Here is a 21,466-nt window from a genome sequence, read left to right as displayed (position 1 = left end):
ACGGGGGGGGGGGGGGGGAGGGGGTGGGGGCCAGAAGCTGTATAACTTGTCAGCAGTGTAACCAGGGATAACAAATTCAATCGATAGAACCAAATGAAAAGAGGAAATGTTTCTGTGTAAGTAAATCGATAACGGATCGTAAGAAATTATAATAAAAAAAAAATGTTGAAAGAGCAAATAAACTTTTGTCAATAGAATGCGATTAGAACCGGTGACTTCATGGTTAATAGCCTTGTACTCTTTTGCAACTTAGACGATTGAAACTACTTTAGAACCCCCCGGAGGACTCAAAGGGTGAAGAGCAGGGCAATGACATGGGGGTGGGGGGATGGGGAGGGGTAGGGGAGAGATGGTTCTGATTTGAACAGAACTGATCTCGATGCACGTCTACTTGTTCACATCATACCGCGTACACTTACAAGTCAACTTCCTAGATTATGTAATTACAAAGAGCAGCTGACTATAACCTTTTCCCACAACACCATCCACCTCCTCCAACAGCTATCGTACACATGCCCCACCTCCTCAAAGGGTTGTCGTGCATATGTCCCTCCTCCTCCAACAGCTATTGTACACATGCCACACCTTCTCCAAAGTCTGTCGTGCACATGCCCCTCCTACTGCAAGGGCTATTGTGCACATGCCCCTCCTCCTCCGAGGGCTATCCTGCACATGCACCTCCTCCTTCAACGGCTATCGTGCACATTCCCCTCCTCCTTCAACAGCTATCGTGCACATGCCCCTCCTCCTCTGAGGGTTGTCGTGCAAATGCCCCTCCTCCTCCAAGGGCTATTGTGCACATGCCCCTCCTCCTCCATGGGCTATTGTGCACACGCCCCGCCCCACCTCCTCCGAGGGCTATGGCGGACATGCCCTTCCATTGTGTTTTACCAGTGACATAAACAACATAATGAATGAACTCGAGAAGACTTAAATTTTAATTCGCTTTATTGATTAAATTGATTTACATTTAATAGCAGCAGCCTATATAATAGATCCACTGATCAGCAGGAATAACAGTATATGTGCAGCACAAGCAACAATTCAGGTAATAGTATGTAAACATATATTAAATGCACAATTAGCTGACCCCTCTTGTTATTGTTTCTCTTCCACAACAAATCTGTTTACAACATCCAGTCTTTTCTAGCTCTGACTTTTACTTTAAAGGTCATTACTTTTTCCCTCAAATATGGTCAGCCAATCAGGCATGCACACCTTTAAGCAAGCAACTTAACTGCCACTCTAAAAGAAATTATCCACACTGAGATATTCAATTGTCTATTTTAAATAATCCTCGATTTTTGGGATTAATTTAATTTATCAATTTTAATAATCCTCAATGTTTGTTACTAAAATAGAGGATTAGAGCCATTAAGTACTTTTGAAAACGTCAGGCAATATTTTTTCCCAGCTAAACTTTGGGGCTAAACCTGATGACCTTTACTGACAACAATTCCAATCTTGAATAAATCTATCTAGCCTCATGGATGGTAAAGTTTGCTATACTGGACCAGCAGACAGAGACTAATATATATTCTGTACTGGCTCACATTGTTACAATTGGCATAATTGGCAACTGGCATAATTGTTACAACTGGCATAATTGTTACAATAAGCTAGTTTCTGAAACCAAGGAAACCAGACCATGCAAATGACAGATCATTGTGGAGAAAGATCACTGAGGGGTGTAAACAGGCTTAAGTTGATAAGGGGTGGGGGAACAATGGGGCAGGGAAGGGGTAGGCTGTGTACTGCAATCATGTGAGGCCCAGCAGGGGTGGCAGAAGAGGGTTGAACCTGTAGGAGAAAACCCACCCATGTACAGTGTGAGTTGTAGCTTCGATGTAAATCACAAAGTTGCTTCAAAACATTGAGCAAAACAGATCCTGTGTATTATAAGTATCATAAATAATAGAATTTCAATCCATGTCAACAACAGGGCACATTTCAATTACACCTAATTTTTCACCAACAGGGCACTTTTTATAATAACAAAGTGGTGCATTTTACTTAAGCAAAGAGGAAAAAGGGTACTTTGCAGCACCAAAAACTGTCACATGTGATTTATGAAATGGGAGACTTTTGTCGTTTTTCAAAAATAATGCGATGGCATGTGTCCCTTAAGATCCCTAGCCCCTTTCTCTCCACACCTGAAGCCCACTGGTACATCATAAACTTTATGATCCAATGTGTGGTTTTATTTTAGCTCTCCTTGTCGGCTAATACTCTGAACAAAGCACACCATGGGAGGAGTTCCAGCAATCATAATAGTGTTGTGGGGTGTAATGGGGTTCGGCATGGGGCACACACGAACTCTGTGATTACACTTAATTCCACCATGTCACTTACACACAACTTTGTGTGAGTTGCCACAAATAACAATTATGCATCATATTCCAACTTATACTGTGTAGATCAGTCAAAAGATTGGTACATACAATCATTTTAAAATCTAATCAGAAATACATGAATTGCCATGATAGATCACAGAAAAAAAGAAAAAAACATGTTTAACACATGTGTTATGTAAAGATTTTGATGAAATTAATTAACATTTGAGGTTTGTTACTGGCTGAAACATGGATCCTTGATGCGGTGAACTGAATATCCAAATCTGATTACAAATCAAAAACGATTGTTTCAATTCCTTAAGAAGTGAGGTGTCTGCATGATTTGGGCATGTCATGATGGAATCATTTATTGAAATATTCTGATATTACCAAACCAAAAAACAGGAATCATCTTGAAATAATTAAATCTTTATGTACAGGAAATACTTCATTCACCTCAATTTGGTAGGCCGTTTAATACATATGTTGGTCAAATAATTATCAATTTTATGGATGACATAATCCTTGTTTAATACAATAATCCCGCTTCGGAAAACCATGGTAACCAGATCATTGCAGGATGACAAGTGACATGTACACAGTATCAACTAAATAAAACACCAATGGTAACAAATACAGTTTATGGTCGATCTCTCCATTGAATTGGGTAGCCTACAATCTAACAGTATCCCCATCTTAGGCGATATTCCAGCAATGATTAGACATTGTAGACAATGTTTTACTTAGATCCACAACAACTGTATCAAGAACAATGAAATTTGGCAGTCCTTTCAACATTTCACAAATGAACAAAAAAATAAAATAAATGACATTAAATTTGTGCGAAACAATATTTTCTATACTGGGATTTAATGGTGAATAATTCACTATTTAAGAGCAGCCATATGATTTTAGTTACATTGAGGAGTATCCATATAATAATGTGTCACACAATGCTACAAGCTAACACTCAATGCAGTATTGAAGCTCATCAATATCCATCCCAAACATGCTAGAAATCCCAGTTCCACCTGTACAAATTTCACATGACTCCATCAGCTCTTTCAGCTGTTTTGGATGCCCAATTGCTGTAATCTATTATCTAACCTAAAATATTCAGTGTCTAAGGTATGACTTAGAGACTTTAAAGGGTATGACTTTGCGGGTAAGCTCTCCACAAATACTTTTGAAAAGATACTTCTGACCTTTTAGAATACTGAATCATCAGAGCAATATTTTGAAGGCCTTTTAAGGTCCATTCTGACAATAAAAGAAAAAAAGAAAATGTACTGAAATTAAGCTGTGCTGACAAAAGTTGGCTGTGATATTATTTGCCTCTGTTGAGATAAGCAGGGCATTTAACATTTATATTGAACATCTATATGAAATACATCTGTAATCTATGCAGGTCTGATAATCTGTATGATGATACTGAAATGAATAGGCAAACAGTGATACACTGGTAATATAGATAATAATATAGTAGTAACAATAGAACAATAATCAAAAGCAGAACAAAGACTAACATAGCAGCAAAATAAACTTATTAATAACTAGAATATTAATAACTAGCATGTTTTACATTTTATACAGAGCTGAATGTCAATCATAAGGAGCACTGGCCATGGCAAACAAAAATATAAAGTCAAATAGTAGGAACCAAAATAACAATAAATTCAGAAAGAACACAAGGACAAGAAGTCAATGAACCATAAAAAGAGCTGTCGATGTATAGGTAACATTGCTACCTAGGGGGATGCCTGTGTAGCATTGCTGTAAGATTCCTCTGTGTAGCATTGCTACCTAGGGGATGCCTGTGTAGCATTGCTACCTAGGGGATGACTGTGTAGCATTGCTACCTAGGGGATGCCTGTGTAGCATTGCTGTAAGATTCCTCTGTGTAGCATTGCTACCTCTCTGTGTAGCATTGCTACCTAGCAGGGTGAATGTGTAACATGGCTGCCTAGGGGGATGGAAAACCTGATGTTTCTTTGATGTCTTTGAAAAAAACACAAGGGTCGAACAAGCCGACCTTAAATAAATGTCATCCCTTCCCAGGCTGTTGGTAAAATGTTAAGCAAATGAACTTGAACCCTGTGAACTGGCCAAAAAAATGAAATCAAGAAAACAAATAAATAAAGTAAAATATGACATGTTGCAAAACAAAAGAAAAGCAAAAAAAAAAAAGACATTACAGAATATTGAAAAATAATGGTGAAAATTATTTGGGGTTAAGAAAAAGTTCTGTTGGGAAGTGCACACTGTACAGTTTAAGCCGTGATTCAGTGGTTTAATTACACACTGTATTTTTCTAGCACTCTCACAGAACCATATGTTAGCTCCTGCTAACAACTTTTAGGGACAGACATTGAAAACTATGCAAAACATAAGGAAAGAATGAAAAATGTGTTAGGAGGATAGTCCAGTGTAGTCCAGGATAGTCCAAGATAGTCCAGTGTAGTCCAGGATAGTCTAGTGTAGTCTAGGATTGCAACACTATCCCATCTAAGGTCAAATGAATACTAAAACATATAAGCAACACAAAACTCTCTCCTTTTCAAATGCCACTTGAAACTATAACATCACACCTGTTTGCTTCAAGTTCACCTATGGTATATTAAAACGATGGAACAATTTCATCCAATAATATCTCAAATATAATCCTTATAACTCAATAAAAAACAATGTTCCAAGATTCTCCAGAATATGGTCCCTCTATTATCTGGCATCTATCAACCATAAACACAAACAAATTATCCTGAGCTATATCCCCTTTAAGCAACATAAACTTGAATAAATGGATATGTAGATGAGTCATGGAAGATATCTAAAAAGCTCTTGGCAGATGAGAGGTATAGCAGACATATCCAATCAGTTGGTTGCATTTGAAAAACAGAAAAACAGGAAATGAAAAAAAAAAAAAAAAAATAAGCTAACTATCCATCTTGTAGACCTTTTTATATCTGACTGACAGAGGATTATTTTTAAGTTGGATATAAAAATGTTCGATTAAAATCTAATCCAACTGTCCTCAATAGTTGGGGAATAATTTGTTGGTTAATGAAGCTTCAAGAACAATCGATTCCCAAAACATTTAAACTTTTAGAATTTGGTGCAATACAGATAAACCACTGACATTTAGGTCTACATCACTCTTACAACGGGTGTACATATGCTTGACTTAATTTGCATATAGGAATCAAGGCTAAACTTGTTGTCATCTAGTACTTTAAGGAGACTAGCTGTTTGCACGTCTCTTTATGTGAGACGGAAAGCTTCACCTGTTGCTATGGTAATATGCACAGGGCTATGTACACAAGGAAGTAAAACTAGGGCTGAATCATTGATTATATTAATCAAATTGTTTCCCAAATTGAGACTAGACTGTAAGTGTTTCAAACTGTGAAACACTCTTAGATATTCTGTCACCACATAAATGTTAAGGGATAATTTATTGAATGATTCCAAGTATATAAAAAGTCATCATGCCAAACACATTGTTACATTATTTTAATCACATTTATAAAGCCTATTGGAATAATTGTAATACAGTGACCTTTGTCTTTCATTGTATTTCATTCTAAGATGAAGGTTGTTCACTAGGGAAACTGTTGACTTGTATAATTTATTAGTCTTTGACATCAACACAACCAGCTGTCTTACATACATACAGCGTTATTAGATACAGTGAACTCTAGTACAATAACACCCTCTTCTCCACAGGCTTGCGGCAGATAGGGCACTCAGACATTCGATCTCCACACAGCTGGCATGTCCCATGGCCACAGAGGAAGATCATGTTCTTGATACGGTCCAAGCATACTGGACACATAGTCTAGGAAAGCAAAATAAAACAAAAGAAAATTCAGCATTGGTCAACTTCCAAAGTGGAGTAAAGGGACTTGGTGGGGTGGGGGAGGGGGTGGGGGAGAGATGGTGAAATTTCTGTCAGAGGTAAAGGGACAGTGTTTTCATATAGATTCAAAATAAGTTAAAAGAGTATGTATATCATAACAAGTGGACTGACTTCTTCAGTATAAAAAGAAAAATAATTCCACAACGTGTAGACGTACTCATTCATAGCTATTACATTGTTCTCCTAATGAGACAATTTTGGTATTGAAACACCCAGAAGCAATTCTTGAAATCAACCAAACAACCCATCATGTTCCACTCATATGTGAGAAATCTTCTCACAAATTTGTCAATAAGTTACTCCCTAAATATGGATGGCAATGGATATAAATAACACCTCCAAGACCCTCCCCTCCCCTCTCCCCCCCCCCCTGCACCATTGGCTGTAATAAATTATTCACAGCAAGAGAGAAACATTCTTAAGCGATCTTTGAAAAGGTCTCTGCTCTTTTGAGAATGAAGCTATTTACTGGAAGGTCATTAGTATTACCCCTAAATATCCTAGACAGTCTAACATGGTCACTTAGGTTCAAACTTGCTCTAGCCTTCTACTGTAACCCTCATAGCATCGGCTCCTCTCATAGACATTTAATTGTCTTAGAGAGCCCTCCACTATGTCTGGGGAGGGAAGCAGAGCTTCTTAAAAAGTACATTTACCAAATTTCAGCATGCTAGATTAGGGGGCAGTTCCAAATGACCTTTAAAAGAATCACACTATCTTCCAACAACTGAGGGAGTCCTCTTAAGACTACCATGTCTATGATTGAGGGAGTCCTCTTGAGACTAACAAGTTTTCTTGAGACTAACATGTAAACAAGTGAGGGAGTCCTCTTGAGACTCACATGTCTATGATTGAGGGAGTCCTCTTGAGACTCACAAGTTTTCTTGAGACTAACATGTAAACAAGTGAGGGAGTCCTCTTAAGACTACAATGTCTATGATTGAGGGCGTCCTCTTGAGACTAACATGTCTATGATTGAAGGAGTCCTCTTGAGACTAACAGAGCCATGACTAACCAGGTTTCTTGAGATATATCTGACATCAACAAAGATGCTCTTTTGGAACAAACTGTCTACACCTAGCCCCTTATTTAGCACAAAGTTATCTACAAGTTAACAACCAGTTCTTTTACCACTGAAATGACTATTACTGCACATTTCTTTTAAGATCGACATGACCTGAACATTTTCTTTCTTATATCGACACTGGGCCTACAGAGTCAAGACTGTTTTTCTAAGTCTGATATTGTCTAGGACTCACCTGCTCCTTGATATCATGCAGCTGTTGTTCTAACTTGATCAGTTGCACATTGGTGTTATTCATCTTGGCCGGAATATTATTATTGACCGAGGTGACATTATTCGTCGGCGGAGGGGTTGTATTGTGGACCTCAAAGGAAGGTGGTGTAGAGGCGTTTACTCCAGCTGTAAGCAAAGAGGAGGAAAAATCATTGATGTTGTTAGACTTTTCCAGTAGTTTCTTGTTATGATTTTGTTGGGTCCATTTTGTGACTTCTTCAATAAGTGCCAGATTGCTAGATGTGAAGACCAACTCAACATAATGAAATAAAATTTGATCGACTGCGGAGCATTTTGTTGCACCAATAGCTAAAATAGTACCAAAGAGTTTGGTGAAAGTCAACATTTTGCTCTCATCAAACCCCTTCCTCCAACCCCCTTCACCCAACCCCCTGAAAAAGTACACACACGCATACCGATGAAAATTTTTGTTTTAACTGCGACTTCAAGTTCTCAGTAATATGAAAACAAGAAAGAATATCTGTAAATAAATCCCATGCAGGACCCTTTGTAAACAGCTGATACTACAGTGTTTGTGAAAGTAACATCTCAGGTTTCAAAACAGTTTGTATCCCATGATGCAATGTTGTGATACTTAAACCACAATCTGTAAGACAAGCATATACTTTCACTTCTGATTAACAAAACAAAATGAGAAAAGTAGATCAAATATTTGGGAAATTTCTGTTTTTTTTCCTTACTTAAATTTAATGAATGCTAATATTGGAAAAGGTCTGGGCAATATATGTTTAATAACCTGATAGCAATCTGTATTACTTTACTATGGACACTTAATTGTGCAACTTTATTCTATGAGCATTATTCACCAATATTGACCAAACACCACCTTCACAAGTAGACTTGTGGTCCTGTTGTTACATGACTATGTGTGGAAAACCGGCATTTTGAAACCCATTTCAAGCATAACATTGCATGTGTGTCTCAAATGTGAGAACTGTGCGGAAACATTTTTATAAATCAAATTGTTGCCTCAAATTCTAGAGTCATCCTGTATTGTGACATTTTCCAGGAAATCCCTGTGGTAACATTTATCAAAGGGTGAACCCTGAAGAATGGGTGTCAGTTTTCACCAAAATCAAACAATTTCACACAAAGACCATGGGATTTCATGGGATAGCTACAGGTTTCTAAATTTGAAACCACTGACACTTGCATTTTGCAAGGGCAAAAGTGCCTTTTACCAATTTCTCAGTTTGAGAATACCACTAGTGAACTCATCCATCCAGCCTTCAAAGAACTCAACAATTGCTTTTCAATTGTTGACTCTATGTTATTAACCAAAGAATAGTAAAAACCTGATTGGGAGAAACATTTGACAATATGGTAGCATAGATCCAATTCTAGTTACCACATTAATCCTTTTATGACTAATTATGTCAGCAAGCAGATGCAACAATGTACACTGTGATTAATTGTGACTTTCCCGTGACACCTGGATCTTACATGAGACTTACATGAGGCTGAGTTACTATTGTTGGTGTTGGAGCTGACTTACCACTGTTAGTGTTGGAGTTGATTTCACCAGTGATAGTGTTGGAGCTGACTTACCACTGTAGGTGTTGGAGCTGACTTACTATTGTTGGTGTTGGAGCTGACTTAACTATTGTTGGTGTTGGAGCTGACATAACCAGTGTTGGTGTTGGAGCTAACTTACTATTGTTGGTGTTGGAGCTGACTTAACTATTGTTGGTGTTGGAGCTGACTTACCACTGTAGGTGTTGGAGATGACTTACTATTGTTGGTGTTGGAGCTGACATAACCAGTGTTGGTGTTGGAGCTAACTTACTATTGTTGGTGGTGGAGCTGACTTAACTATTGTTGGTGTTGGAGCTGACTTACTATTGTTGGGGCTGATTTCACCAGTGTTGGAGCTAACTTACTATCGTTGGTGTTGGAGCTGACTTACCACTGTTAGTGTTGGAGCTGACTTAACTATTGTTGGTGTTGGAGCTGAATTACCACTGTAGGTGTTGGAACTGACTTACTATTGTTGGTGTTGTAGCTGACTTAACCAGTGTTGGTGTTGGAGCTAACTTACTATTGTTAGTGTTGGAGCTGACTTACCACTGTTAGTGTTGGAGCTTACTTAACTATTGTTGGTGTTGGAGCTGATTTCACCAGTGTTGGTGTTGGAGCTGACTTACCACTGTAGGTGTTGGAGCTGACTTACTATTGTTGGTGTTGGAGCTGACTTACCACTGTTAGTGTTGTAGCTTACTTAACTATTGTTGGTGTTGGAGCTGATTTCACCAATGTTGGTGTTGGAGCTGACTTACCACTGTAGGTGTTGGAGCTGAATTACTATTGTTGGTGTTGGAGCTGACTTACCACTGTTAGTGTTGGAGCTTACTTAACTATTGTTGGTGTTGGAGCTGATTTCACCAGTGTTGGCGTTGGAATTGACTTACCACTGTAGGTGTTGGAGCTGAATTACTATTGTTGGTGTTGGAGCTGACTTACTATTGTTGGTGTTGATTTCACCAGTGATAGTGTTGGAGCTGACTTACCACTGTAGGTGTTGGAGCTGACTTACTATCATTGGTGTTGGAGCTGACTTAACCAGTGTTGGTGTTGGAGCTAACTTACTATTGTTAGTGTTGGAGCTGACTTACTATCATTGGTGTTGGAGCTGACTTAACCAGTGTTGATGTTGGGGCTGACTTAACTATTGTTGCTGTTGGGGCTGTCTTAACTATTGTTGGTGTTGGGGCTGGCTTCACTATTGTTGGTGTTGGAGCTGACTTCACCATTGTTGGTGTTGTGGCTGATTCACATTGTTAGTGTTGGAGCTGACTTCACTATTGTTGGTGTTGGGGCTGACTTACCATTGTTGAGCTGCTCTCCTTTTGCACCACAGCACACCATGAATGGCACATACTTCTCAACAGCTCCACGACACTGCACACACTTCTTCATCAGTCCTGCACAGCCTGTAATGAATCAAAATGACATCGCAGTTGATGAATATGCATAGAAACTTGAATGTTGACTATACTGTAACAGCAACTAATACCATTATTCACTTAAAGTCATTCAACTTGACCATCTGGCTGTATTTACTGATCTCATAATAAACTTTAACAAATGTATGGACTGTATTCAGGGTCTTTACGAAAAAAAAACATTGGTACAGCAAGGACAGTCAAAGGTGACATACAAATCATTCTTTCTTAGGTGCTCTATGGGCCTTTTCATCATGTAGTGTTGTAATGATTATGTCCTATGAGTACTGGTCCAGCTTTATATCATGTAGTGTTTTAATGATTGTGTCTGTATGGGCCCTGGTCTAGCTTGTTATCATGTAGTGTTGTAATGATTGCATCCTATGGGCCCTGGTCTAGCTTTATATCATGTAGTGTTGTTATGATTATGTCCTATGGGCCCTGGTCTAGCTTTATATCATGTAGTGTTGTTATGATTATGTCCATTGTTCCCTGGTCTAGCTTTATATCATGTAGTGTTGTTATGATTATGTCCTATGGGCCCTGGTCTAGCTTGTTATCATGTAGTGTTGTTATGATTATGTCCTATGGGCCCTGGTCTAGCTTTATATCATGTAGTGTTGTTATGATTATGTCCTATGGGCCCTGGTCCAGCTTGTTATCATGTAGTGTTGTTATGATTATGTCCTATGGGCCCTGTTCTAGCTTGTTATCATGTAGTGTTGTTATGATTGTGTCCTATGGGCCCTGGTCTAGCTTGTTATCATGTAGTGTTGTTATGATTGTGTCCTATGGGCCCTGGACTAGCTTTATATCATGTAGTGTTGTTATGATTATGTCCTATGGGCCCTGGTCTAGCTTGTTATCATGTAGTGTTGTAATGATTGTGTCCTATGGGCCCTGTTCTAGCTTTATATCATGTAGTGTTGTAATGATTGCATCGTATGGGCCTTGGTCTAGCTTTATATCATGTAGTGTTGTTATGATTATGTCCTATGGGCCCTGGTCTAGCTTTATATCATGTAGTGTTGTAATGATTGCATCGTATGGGCCCTGGTCTAGCTTTATATCATGTAGTGTTGTTATGATTATGTCCTATAGGCCCTGGTCTAGCTTTATATCATGTACTTTTGTAATGATTGCAACACCACTGATACAAAAAAGAGCTGCATACACCAAATCTATTTGATTGAAAGCAGCTTTTTGGTTTTGGTCAGAAGATTGCAAGTAATCAATTAAAGTGATCCTTCAGGATTTCTTTTATTAACTGAATATAATTGAGTGAGTAATGAATTAATTCGATTCCGTCCTCAACATTTCGTCGGCACACTTTTCCATATTTGTGTAAATACAACTTACAAAATTGCAACATTTTGGAAGTTTACTTCACCACTCGAAAGGATACACATTGCCATGGGCTATTTATAATATGGATTGGCATTGAAATATTGATCAATTTCAACTCTAAAAGCTGCTTCAAATATCACCAATGGAAATTGATTGCTGGTTGACATGACAGTAATCACAATCTCCAGTCACTGTTTGAAGGCATTACCAGGCAAGAAATTGAAAAAGAAAATATTTACAACTTTGCATTTCTCAACAATCATTCCTTCAAAATATGCAACTGGGAATGGCCATCACTTTCAACCCATTACTGATCCATCTTTGAAGTCAAACCATCAGGTAATCTAACTTTTACACAATGACCATCTGTTATGTAATCAATACTACCTGTTGGCGATTTTCGGTCAATTGCCTATGAATTGGCTCCTGATCGAACCACAATCCATCCTAATTCTGAAGGTCAAACTGATATATTGGTAGAAACAAGATGCCATGCATTATTTCATGAGGTCTTCTACTTTTGACAACTAGAAACCCTCCCCCCCCCCTCCCACCGACCAAAACAAACAGGAAACAGATAAAAATAGACTCTGATGTGATTCAGCGTTGAATCAGTTTATGTCCCACCCTGATACATGTAGGGACAACTTTTCTAATGCAATCAATAACGAAATAATTGCATCTATCCTATATATGGAAAGTAGCGCTGACTCTAGATTTACTGAGAGGTTTGAGATCATTCTGTGTTAAAAGGAGAATCTGCACTAAGTCTGAATTTCATTGATATGAAATAGTAATGAAACCAATACACTACGGTTTATATGCTGCTGTGTAAACTACGAACATCTGCAGGCAGGCAATCTCCATGACAAGAGACAGCATTGAATAAAGTACCTACCATGCATGCAGAGGAATAAGCCAGTTGAGTAATAAGATAAAGACTTCCTGAAAAACGCTACGATCTGCCCGTTTTATGGGCACCATTATCCCGTACAATTTTGTTCTTCACAACTTTAAATTTCATCTATGTCTGAAATGTGACATATTTACAATGGTTTTATGAAAATTTCATCTCATGTTTTAACAAGATCCTGTCAAGATATAAGAAGAAGCGAATATTTAACAGCAGCTTGTTAGAGTGCGGGATAATCTGCTTTTATGACGGACTAGCGATAAATAAATCACTTCTGGCAAACACAGGATCTGGTTACTGGTGATGTTAGTGTAACTAATGGCTCTTACCTTGGCAGGCACACATATGTCCACATGGTTGGAATAATACGGAGGCTGTCTTGTCAGAGCATACCAAGCATTCCTCAATCTGTGCAGTAGATTCATAAAAAAGAAGCGAGGAGTTACAGCGAGGGCAACTTAAAAATAGAAAACTCACATGTATTCAACTTGAGTAAAACATTTTCATATATCTAAATAAGAAGAAAAAACAGTGATGTGTGCCTGCTGCTACAAGTTCTGCAACCTATACTTAAACCAGGGAGTTGTTCCATAACAACTACCCGCTTAAACATATGTAGATTTAATGGGTACATTAAAAGACAACCAACACTGATATATTGTGTATGTCCTTATAGTCAACTCATCAAGTTTCCTTTCAAATTAACTGACCAAAAATAGTTACAAAACAAGTGACCAAACACAACGATACCAAATTTATAATCTTTGGAATGCAGAATAGCAATCTTGGCTGGCTTATTCGGAGTGTTGGCAGATGGTAACTGTGTTGAATGGTGACTGGAAGTATGTTAAAAGCTAACTGGTATCATTTTATTCTCTTACTGAATTTTAAATAGCTTGGTGAGAGAAGGGTTAGAAGATGATTAAAGTTGAATAAATGAAAGAAAGTTAGGTGTTCAGCCATTCTTTTGTCATCATAACTAAACATAGATCGCCGTAATTCACGGGCGAACGTGTGGATATAATACAGCTCCATGCAGATTTTTAATTGAGTGGGCCATTCGATTACTCATTAAATAGAATAATATTAATGGTGTGATCTATTACAGTCATCATGTTGGTCTCCTCACATTGAAGTAATCACCAATGTTCATTCACAAATCTGTAAAGATTAAGCTTGAACTCTGTCTTCAAGGTTGATGCCAGTCTTTGGGGGAGTCAGGAAAATGTAAAGTTTTTCAAGAGCCCTAATTTTCCTTCAAGGGTAAGGTGTGTATAGCAATGCTAAACAAACTTCAATCTGATAGCAGGGTAGAGTCCTTGAGCAATGGCATATTTGCATAAACTATGGGCACCAGTAACGGAGAATGACGAACAATTCATTCCAAGCTGAAATTCTTTAGCAAATATGCCTTGGTTTTTTTTGTTATAGTTTATGTTCAAGTTATAGCAGATAGATATTCTGGGAGAGATTTATACAATCTTTAAATATTTTGTGATTAGTTTAAAGGCATTGAAGACTCTCCTCAAGCAGCATGCCGCCATTTGTAAAAAGTTAACTTTCTGTTGCTTGCAAGTGAAGTTTTTTTCTTGTCACTACAAAATGCAGACAGTCATGAAACGTGATACCTTGTTATCTTTAGCTGGACACTGTGCTGTGGGTATTGACTGCAGTTGTATGTACTGACTGTACACTAGTGTCTAATTACCGACGGTTGCAAGCTGTGTGTGCATTTTCTGGGATCGATGGTGGTGTCTAACACTTCTGTTACACCTCATTCGAAACTACGTCAGATTACCGACATGAGACGTTTCTTTTTGCGCGAGTCTTTACACCCTTTAATCACTACTTTTCACAATTCTACACTCACCTTTGCAATACAGTCATGGTCCCATGAACAGGACAAAACTATACATAACTCTTTGACTGCTGATTGCTGATGCACAAACAGGAGGAACTCTCAGTTCAATACACACTAAACTAGAGTGGTGGCAGGATTTAATACAAAACAATGACATGCTTCTGTGGTTTACTTTGCCTACATTGAACTCTGCTCGATCACTTTATCATATGCACAACTGCTAACGGTTTTGTTTCATATAACTTTGGTTCCATAATTTTCACCTGTACTTAAAGGGTGAAAAGACTCGCGCAAAAAGAAACGTCTCATGCTGGTAATCTGACCTAGTTTCGAATGAGGTGTAACAGAAGTGTTAAACACCACCATCGATCCCAGAAAATACACAAACAACTTGCTACTGTCGGTAATTAGACACTAGTGAACAGTCAGTACTTACAGCTGCGGTCAACACCCACAGCACAGTTTATAAACAATACAGCAATGGACATCTCAGGTCCAGCTAAAGATAACAAGGTATCACGTTTCATTACTGTCTGCATTTTGTTGCTACACAAACAAAACGTCACTTGCAAGCAACAGAAAGTTTACTTTTTCAGATGGCCGCACACGGTTTGGGGCGAGTCTTCAATGCCTTTAAAGGTGACACATCTTCCAACCAATCATCCTTGACCTATAATTACGTTCTTTGTGAAGTACAACCGACTCCATGCAGCTAGGTCGGGGAACGCAATTTTTTGTTTGCGGTGGTTCAAAGAATGACAATTGTCGGTACAGTTGTGAAATGATAGTGAGGGACTCAACTGGGATCGTCTGGCTTGCCTTTAACAATATGTGGCAGACAATGGTCCTTGTTTTAAGTTGCCTTAACTGTGAATCATAGTATACTGTATATTTGTGTGGTTTCAGTTTTATAAGTCTTGCTATTGTTCATATCCATGCCCAACACTCAATTAACAAAGCCAAATATTTCAAAAATTTCCTATTTTTCTTCTTCTTTTAGATTAAAACCTTTCAGAGTTGAAATATTGTGAGTTAAAGGAAGTGCCTTATAATTGCAATGTAGAGTAAACCAAATTGAAAACTTCATGTCAATAGAGGTGTATAACTGAGGGGCCTGAGAGGTGATTTGTAATTATGTATGCCAGTGTGTGGCTGCACCTGATGGGAAGTCCCCAGCCCCAGGGGAAGCATAGATGTGGCTGGCTCACTGTAGTACCTGGGAGAGGCTTCTGAATTGTGCATACCTGGGTATGAGGGTGTGACAAGAACATCTCTATAACCATATTACATAAACATCAAGGTTGGAGGGAGATGTACAGAGCAATCTTAACCTAACTTTGGTGAAGTTCTCTGGCAGGATTAAACCTGTGTTACCTTTGTTCTAGACTGAACCTGTTCTTTACATAGCAAGCACTTCTTGACCCTCGGAGAGCAGAGAGAGCAGGTAGCGATGTGTCCGCACGGACCGAACAGAGTATCTCTCTTCATGTCGGAGCACACCATGCACTCGTCAATTGGATTCCTATCTTCAATTTCGTCCTTGCCACCTTTGGAGAGTTCCCTGTTAAAATACAGAAAGGAATGGAAAAGGAAATCAAACAAATGAAACCCTGTGTATGAGGATATGATAAATTAAAGAACTTCCAAGACCTATAGCCCATTGCCTCTGATATGCTGTGTATACTGGATGTAATGAAACCTTTATGTCATAACATTATCCAAAAAGCAGACGTTATTTGTGGTATGTGACATATTAAAGGTCTCTCTTGAAAGCCTACTGTAGGAAGGCCTAGCTATTCAGCACTACTGTACTCTGGCAGAGTATTTAGAACTCAAGTTTAACCCTGAGAAATCCATGGCTATATTATCAAGCCAGAAAGGAAAATACTTTGGGAAATCACCTCCATTGATTGTCATGTAAAATCGGCAGAAAACACAACCCCCTTTAATATTCACAGCTTTTGATCTTCAGAAGAATCCATTTAGGGGTTTTGGTGTAAAATAGTCATACTTATGCAAGACCTCACTGATATTAGTATTTGTAGCACAATTTCTCCAAAATATAGAATATACGGTAAGTATATAGCTTTGAACAAGAAAAGAATTCTCAAACGCATTTTATGGGCTTTGCTTCATTGAACCAGCAAGGTGGTTAACAGTAGATAAAAAAATAGGCCTAGGTGAAAGAGTGATTGGTTAATATGTAAACAATGAAAATGTGATCATGAGGTATTTCAAGATTCAAGACTTATTGTAGAGGCTTGGGAGTCCATGAAGCCACCATTCTGTGATGCTACAGGGTAGGCCTACACCACATGGGTGAAATGTGACTACTGGATTCATAGAACAGCCAGGTTGAGAAAGAAAAGAAAACAATGATTGAAGAATAATGAACTGAGATCACCATTTCATTCATGTTGGTGGAAGTTAAACTCATGCCAGGTAGTATTTTCGGGAATATGTTTTTATTTGTTATTATCTGGGTATAGTTGTGAGCCAATATTCAGTTACTTATATCAGTAACTGTTTAAATCACAATGTGGATAGAAAACCTGGTTTTGTGATAATCAACAACTTGGATGTACTATGTTAAATGTGTTTAATGAAGCTACATATAAGACACAATGTTAAGAATACCTAACATTAATAATAATAATACCAAACTCTTATGAGGTGCTAATTATAAGCAAAAGAGCCATTGCTCTTGCATTTAGCTAAGGGGTTATTAGCCTATTATCACAAGTTTGGCTAAGTCTAAGGAGACCAGAAGTCCTAACTTTCTGTGGATATTCCCTGGATTTCATGTACCATCCTCGGCTATGTCCCCGGATATGTCCCCAGACTTTATAAACCATTCCTGTAGTAACCTTTGGCCTGTTTGGCCTCTTGCTCATGGAAACAGCTTGACTCTAGCCTAAGCTGTGAAAGTTTGCAAATGTAACTACAAATGTAAAATTAGTTCACTGTTGACTTGAAGATGAAAGAAACCTGATCATTGACTAATTTCACAGCCTCTATTTCACATGAAAGGCATCGTGTAATACACAAAGTGATGAATTGAATATGACTTCCAGTTACCTTCAAGCTCTTGGGAATTGCATTTTTATCTTGGACTACATACTTGTTTCTCAATGAGGTGTTCTAAACTTGGACATTTGACCAACGTCCGTCCGTGAAACACGGAACTATCTGGCAACCCTTTACACTTATAGTTTAGGGAGTAACCCTTTATGTCAGTATGGTCAGAAGGGTTAGTGTTAGGGTTTAGGGTCAGAGGGATAGGGTTTATAAGGTCAGAGGGACAGGGTCAATGTCAATACCATATGCCTGGATTTCCTGAATAAATCACATTGTCACCTTGGCTTAGTCGTAAGACATGTAATGACAATGTATTTAGATACACTCAACACCGGTCCTCTCCATCATAGTTTACGTCCAACTACTCTGAAGTTTGTCGACTACAAACCCAATTGGGACAATTGCTTCTATACTGTACTGTCATGTCCTGGCTGCTTCAGAGCACTCATACTGTCAGTATGAGCAGTATGAATATCATGTTTCTACCAGATTAAGGTTAGGACTGTTTGTACTGTCAGTACTAGTGCTTTGAATCATGATATGGGAGTACAGTTTAGAGAGGTATTAGCACTATGAAATTGTCCCAACTGGCTGAACTACATCACATGTCGATATCAGAAAAGATCACCTCCTCTCATCGCTACCCAGATTAGGCAGAGGGATTTCTTGGAATTAATCCAATGTAATCCTTCTCCTTATATATATCTTACATGTTCTGCTGTTTGTGGCATTTCTGTAGGGCTCGGCAGAGGTTGGGATCAGGGCAGAGGTCCAGAGGAGACTGGTTCTTCTTGTTCTTGATGTTTAGGTCCGCACCATTGGCGGCCAAGAAACAGGCGATGGATGCTGAACTCTTCTTGTCTCCCGACTGTGTTCCTATCCCCATTAAGAGCTGGAATTAGAACAGAACAATGCAAGTTAATTAGGGAGAGGTAGGTACGTAGCAAAGGGTGCATGAGTACACACCTCACCCCCCCTCCCCCCCCCCCCCCTCAGTAGATACACTCCAATACATGTACATCAAAACAGGTTCTATAACAGACACTGTTAGTCATGGTCATCAATATTGTAACCAAATATACTAGAAGTCAACTTATAATCGGCTAAGTACAAATGTTTTATCATATCACATCATCACAGTCCTCCCATTAAGTTACAGCAGATGTAAAATTTGTTTCTTCATTCTGTTCTTAACGTTTTAAAAAGCAAGAGGACTGCAGCGGTGACACTTTAGAGTACTTGATTTACTTTCACCATTCCCCCCTAACCCCCCCGCCCAAATCTATCCCTGATTATAATTACCTTGCCCACATCCTGCATGTCCTGTAGTTGTCTGAGTTGCGACAGGGTGTGGTGTCGTAGCGCTTCGTGGAGTGGTGTGTCACCATCCTTGTCGGGAACATCTAACTTTGCTCCTGAGCGTACCAGCAGCTGTCACACAATAGAAAATCAAAAATTGTAGGAAACATATAAACCATAGAAATTTAGAAACTGAAAGTTGCCAATTACTCCAGGGATAGCTATAGCATTCCCAAACCTACCAGACTACCAAAAAAATAATTCAAAGGAACACTTTGAACTGATTTGTGATCCGTTGCCATAGCAATGATTTGGAACCATATGGCCTGCTAATTTCAAATCATCATCACAGCCTAGACTGTAATTGTTTTAATCCTACAGGACGTATTTTTGTTTGGGAGGGGTTGGGGGGGGGGGATAATATTTCTTTGTACTGTTTATGGACAGTCAGCCTCATCAACAGTCAGGTATCCATTGGTTGAGGTTGGATATATTTGCAAAACTGATTCTTTCACTGTTTAACACAGATTTCTTGTCAATAATCAACACGATTGCATACTAAAAGACACCATATCAATGAAGTCCATCCACTTAAATGTCTAGTCAAGTTTCATTACAAATAATCACGGAAAAACGTCAAAAAAAAAAAATGAAAATGTCTAAATTTGCCTGTGCATGTTGTGATCAGTAATGAATTAAACTTTTCTTGTCGTAGAAATTCATAACAGTCTTAAGTTATTCATTCAGTACTCAGTGTAATTAACATGACTTGGAGAAAAAAGTATGATCAATGTCGTTTGGCAATTTTTAGAATTGCTAAATTTACTGGACCTTGGAATTATAAAAACAATGCAGGTGGAATACATTGGTTAATTCACAAATGATATCACTTCCATTCTAGACAGTGATAATAAAGAACTATTTAAGCAGCCTACACCTTGCAGAGAAACCTGCTTTAGAAAGGTAAATCACCCCCCCCCCCCCCCAAAAAAAAAAGAAAAAAAAGAAAAGAAATTGGATTAAACCTACTCAATGCAATTTCTACATCCATGTTCAGCTTTTCACCCTCAAGACTCAGTGTTCTATATATGTGTACGAGGAGCAGTCACATTGTGATTGGTTTATCAACATTCAATCCAATTGATGAGAGAAGTGAGATGCAGGACAGGATAGTCACATACAAAGCTAGTGTATTGAAGGAAGGAATCCATGATGTCACACTTGCCATACAAATGACAAAATATGTTAATTAAAGAGAGCACCAAAGAAAAAAAGAAAAAAACTGTGCATCTACTGCAAAAAGCCTGTAAAGGTAAATGTGTAAAAGTTAGAGGGCATGACAGTCTGATCCTAGCTGGATCTTCTTCAGTGGATTCAGTTAGCATCTAGGGAAGATCCTGCTAGGATAAAAAAAAAAAGGCAGGGCCCTCTAACTTTTTGCAAGAAATGTTACTCAAGAGATTCAGTCACAATAGCATGATGTTAACCTCATTATGTCTAAGTAGTCTGGTGGTCAGAAATTATCAGTAAAGATTCCCAGAAAAAGGAATACACTTTTAAAGGCTTCTTTTGAAACAGTATAAACATTTAACTTCTCTCTCTGGGTATGAAGTGTTCGAGCACTGATACCCAAACATTTGTTTATTCTGGTGGGGTGGGGGGGGGGTGGTGGGTGCATCTGTGCATTCTTTTAGTTCATGTGTCACAGCATGCATTTGGAGAGAGCTAAGTCTGTAGTCCTCATTCCAGAACTTTGCTCCATTCAACTGTGTCTACAAGCCTTAATTCTTTATAAAGCCACTGTTTGGGTTGAGCTTGTTACATTGTTTTAAGCTGCAATCCTAAATCAATGTGCTTGCTTATCTGGAGAAGTCAGGTACTCATGCAAGTCCCAGTTTTGAACAAAGATCAAGTAAAAATATTGAAAAAGAAAATTGGAATGTCTAATTTCGCTTCGATCTGATATAAAACTGCTGTCTGCAAACAGAATAATGAAAAACAAATGAAATTACTAATTTACTTGCTCATTCAGCCTAACTTGCTCATTTAGCTTCAAAAGAGAAACATTCTTGAAAGATGTGTTACTGTAGGTTGATCACGTGCAATCTTATTTTGAAAAATTCTCAGTTGGTGTGGTAAACTTGTCCACATACTGTTACCTGCTGAAATATAAAATATTGGACTAAAAGACACATTACAATGCATATAATTAATACAGTTGAAATAGCCTTGGTGTCCCCAGGAAGTGGCCTGGGGGGGGGCATGTGCCCTCCCCCCAAATATCGTGCCCCTCAGATGGGATTTGTAGTGTTAATAAAAATACTCAAACAAAAACTTGATATGCCTCAATTAAAAACGTAAATATCGGACAGACTAAGCCCGAACACTCTTGAACATAAAGTTACTTCAAGTTGCAAAATATAGCACCAGATTGCATCTGAGGGTCCTTAATTAATCAA

The 21,466-nt window shown here is 38.4% G+C and overlaps 1 protein-coding gene across 3 annotated transcripts in view; it reads right to left on the bottom strand.

The window, feature by feature from the left end:
* Positions 1 to 930: 930 nt before the first annotated feature.
* LOC139974515 (E3 ubiquitin-protein ligase MIB1-like) overlaps positions 931 to 21,466 on the bottom strand; it is a 226,763-nt gene continuing 206,227 nt past the window's right edge. The window contains exons 15-22 of one of the 3 annotated variants that reach the window (XR_011795499.1): positions 19,011 to 19,139; positions 18,419 to 18,600; positions 16,005 to 16,191; positions 13,099 to 13,177; positions 10,393 to 10,497; positions 7,509 to 7,672; positions 4,148 to 6,168; positions 931 to 4,093 (exon numbers count right to left, since the gene is read on the bottom strand). Coding sequence is in view for 1 of the 3 variants with exons in the window: in XM_071981715.1 (XP_071837816.1) it covers positions 6,028 to 6,168; positions 7,509 to 7,672; positions 10,393 to 10,497; positions 13,099 to 13,177; positions 16,005 to 16,191; positions 18,419 to 18,600; positions 19,011 to 19,139 (987 nt within the window). In the remaining 2 variants the exon portion in view is untranslated. Of the gene's footprint in view, positions 6,169 to 7,508; positions 7,673 to 10,392; positions 10,498 to 13,098; positions 13,178 to 16,004; positions 16,192 to 18,418; positions 18,601 to 19,010; positions 19,140 to 21,466 lie in introns of all 3 variants that reach the window. The other 2 variants (XR_011795500.1, XM_071981715.1) reach the window with 2 other exon arrangements.

The sequence above is a fragment of the Apostichopus japonicus genome, chromosome 9, assembly GCF_037975245.1.
Source record: "Apostichopus japonicus isolate 1M-3 chromosome 9, ASM3797524v1, whole genome shotgun sequence".
Classification (NCBI taxonomy): domain Eukaryota; kingdom Metazoa; phylum Echinodermata; class Holothuroidea; order Aspidochirotida; family Stichopodidae; genus Apostichopus; species Apostichopus japonicus.
Note: the sequence above shows the minus strand (reverse complement) of the source record. Positions and strands in the feature narration are given on the sequence as shown.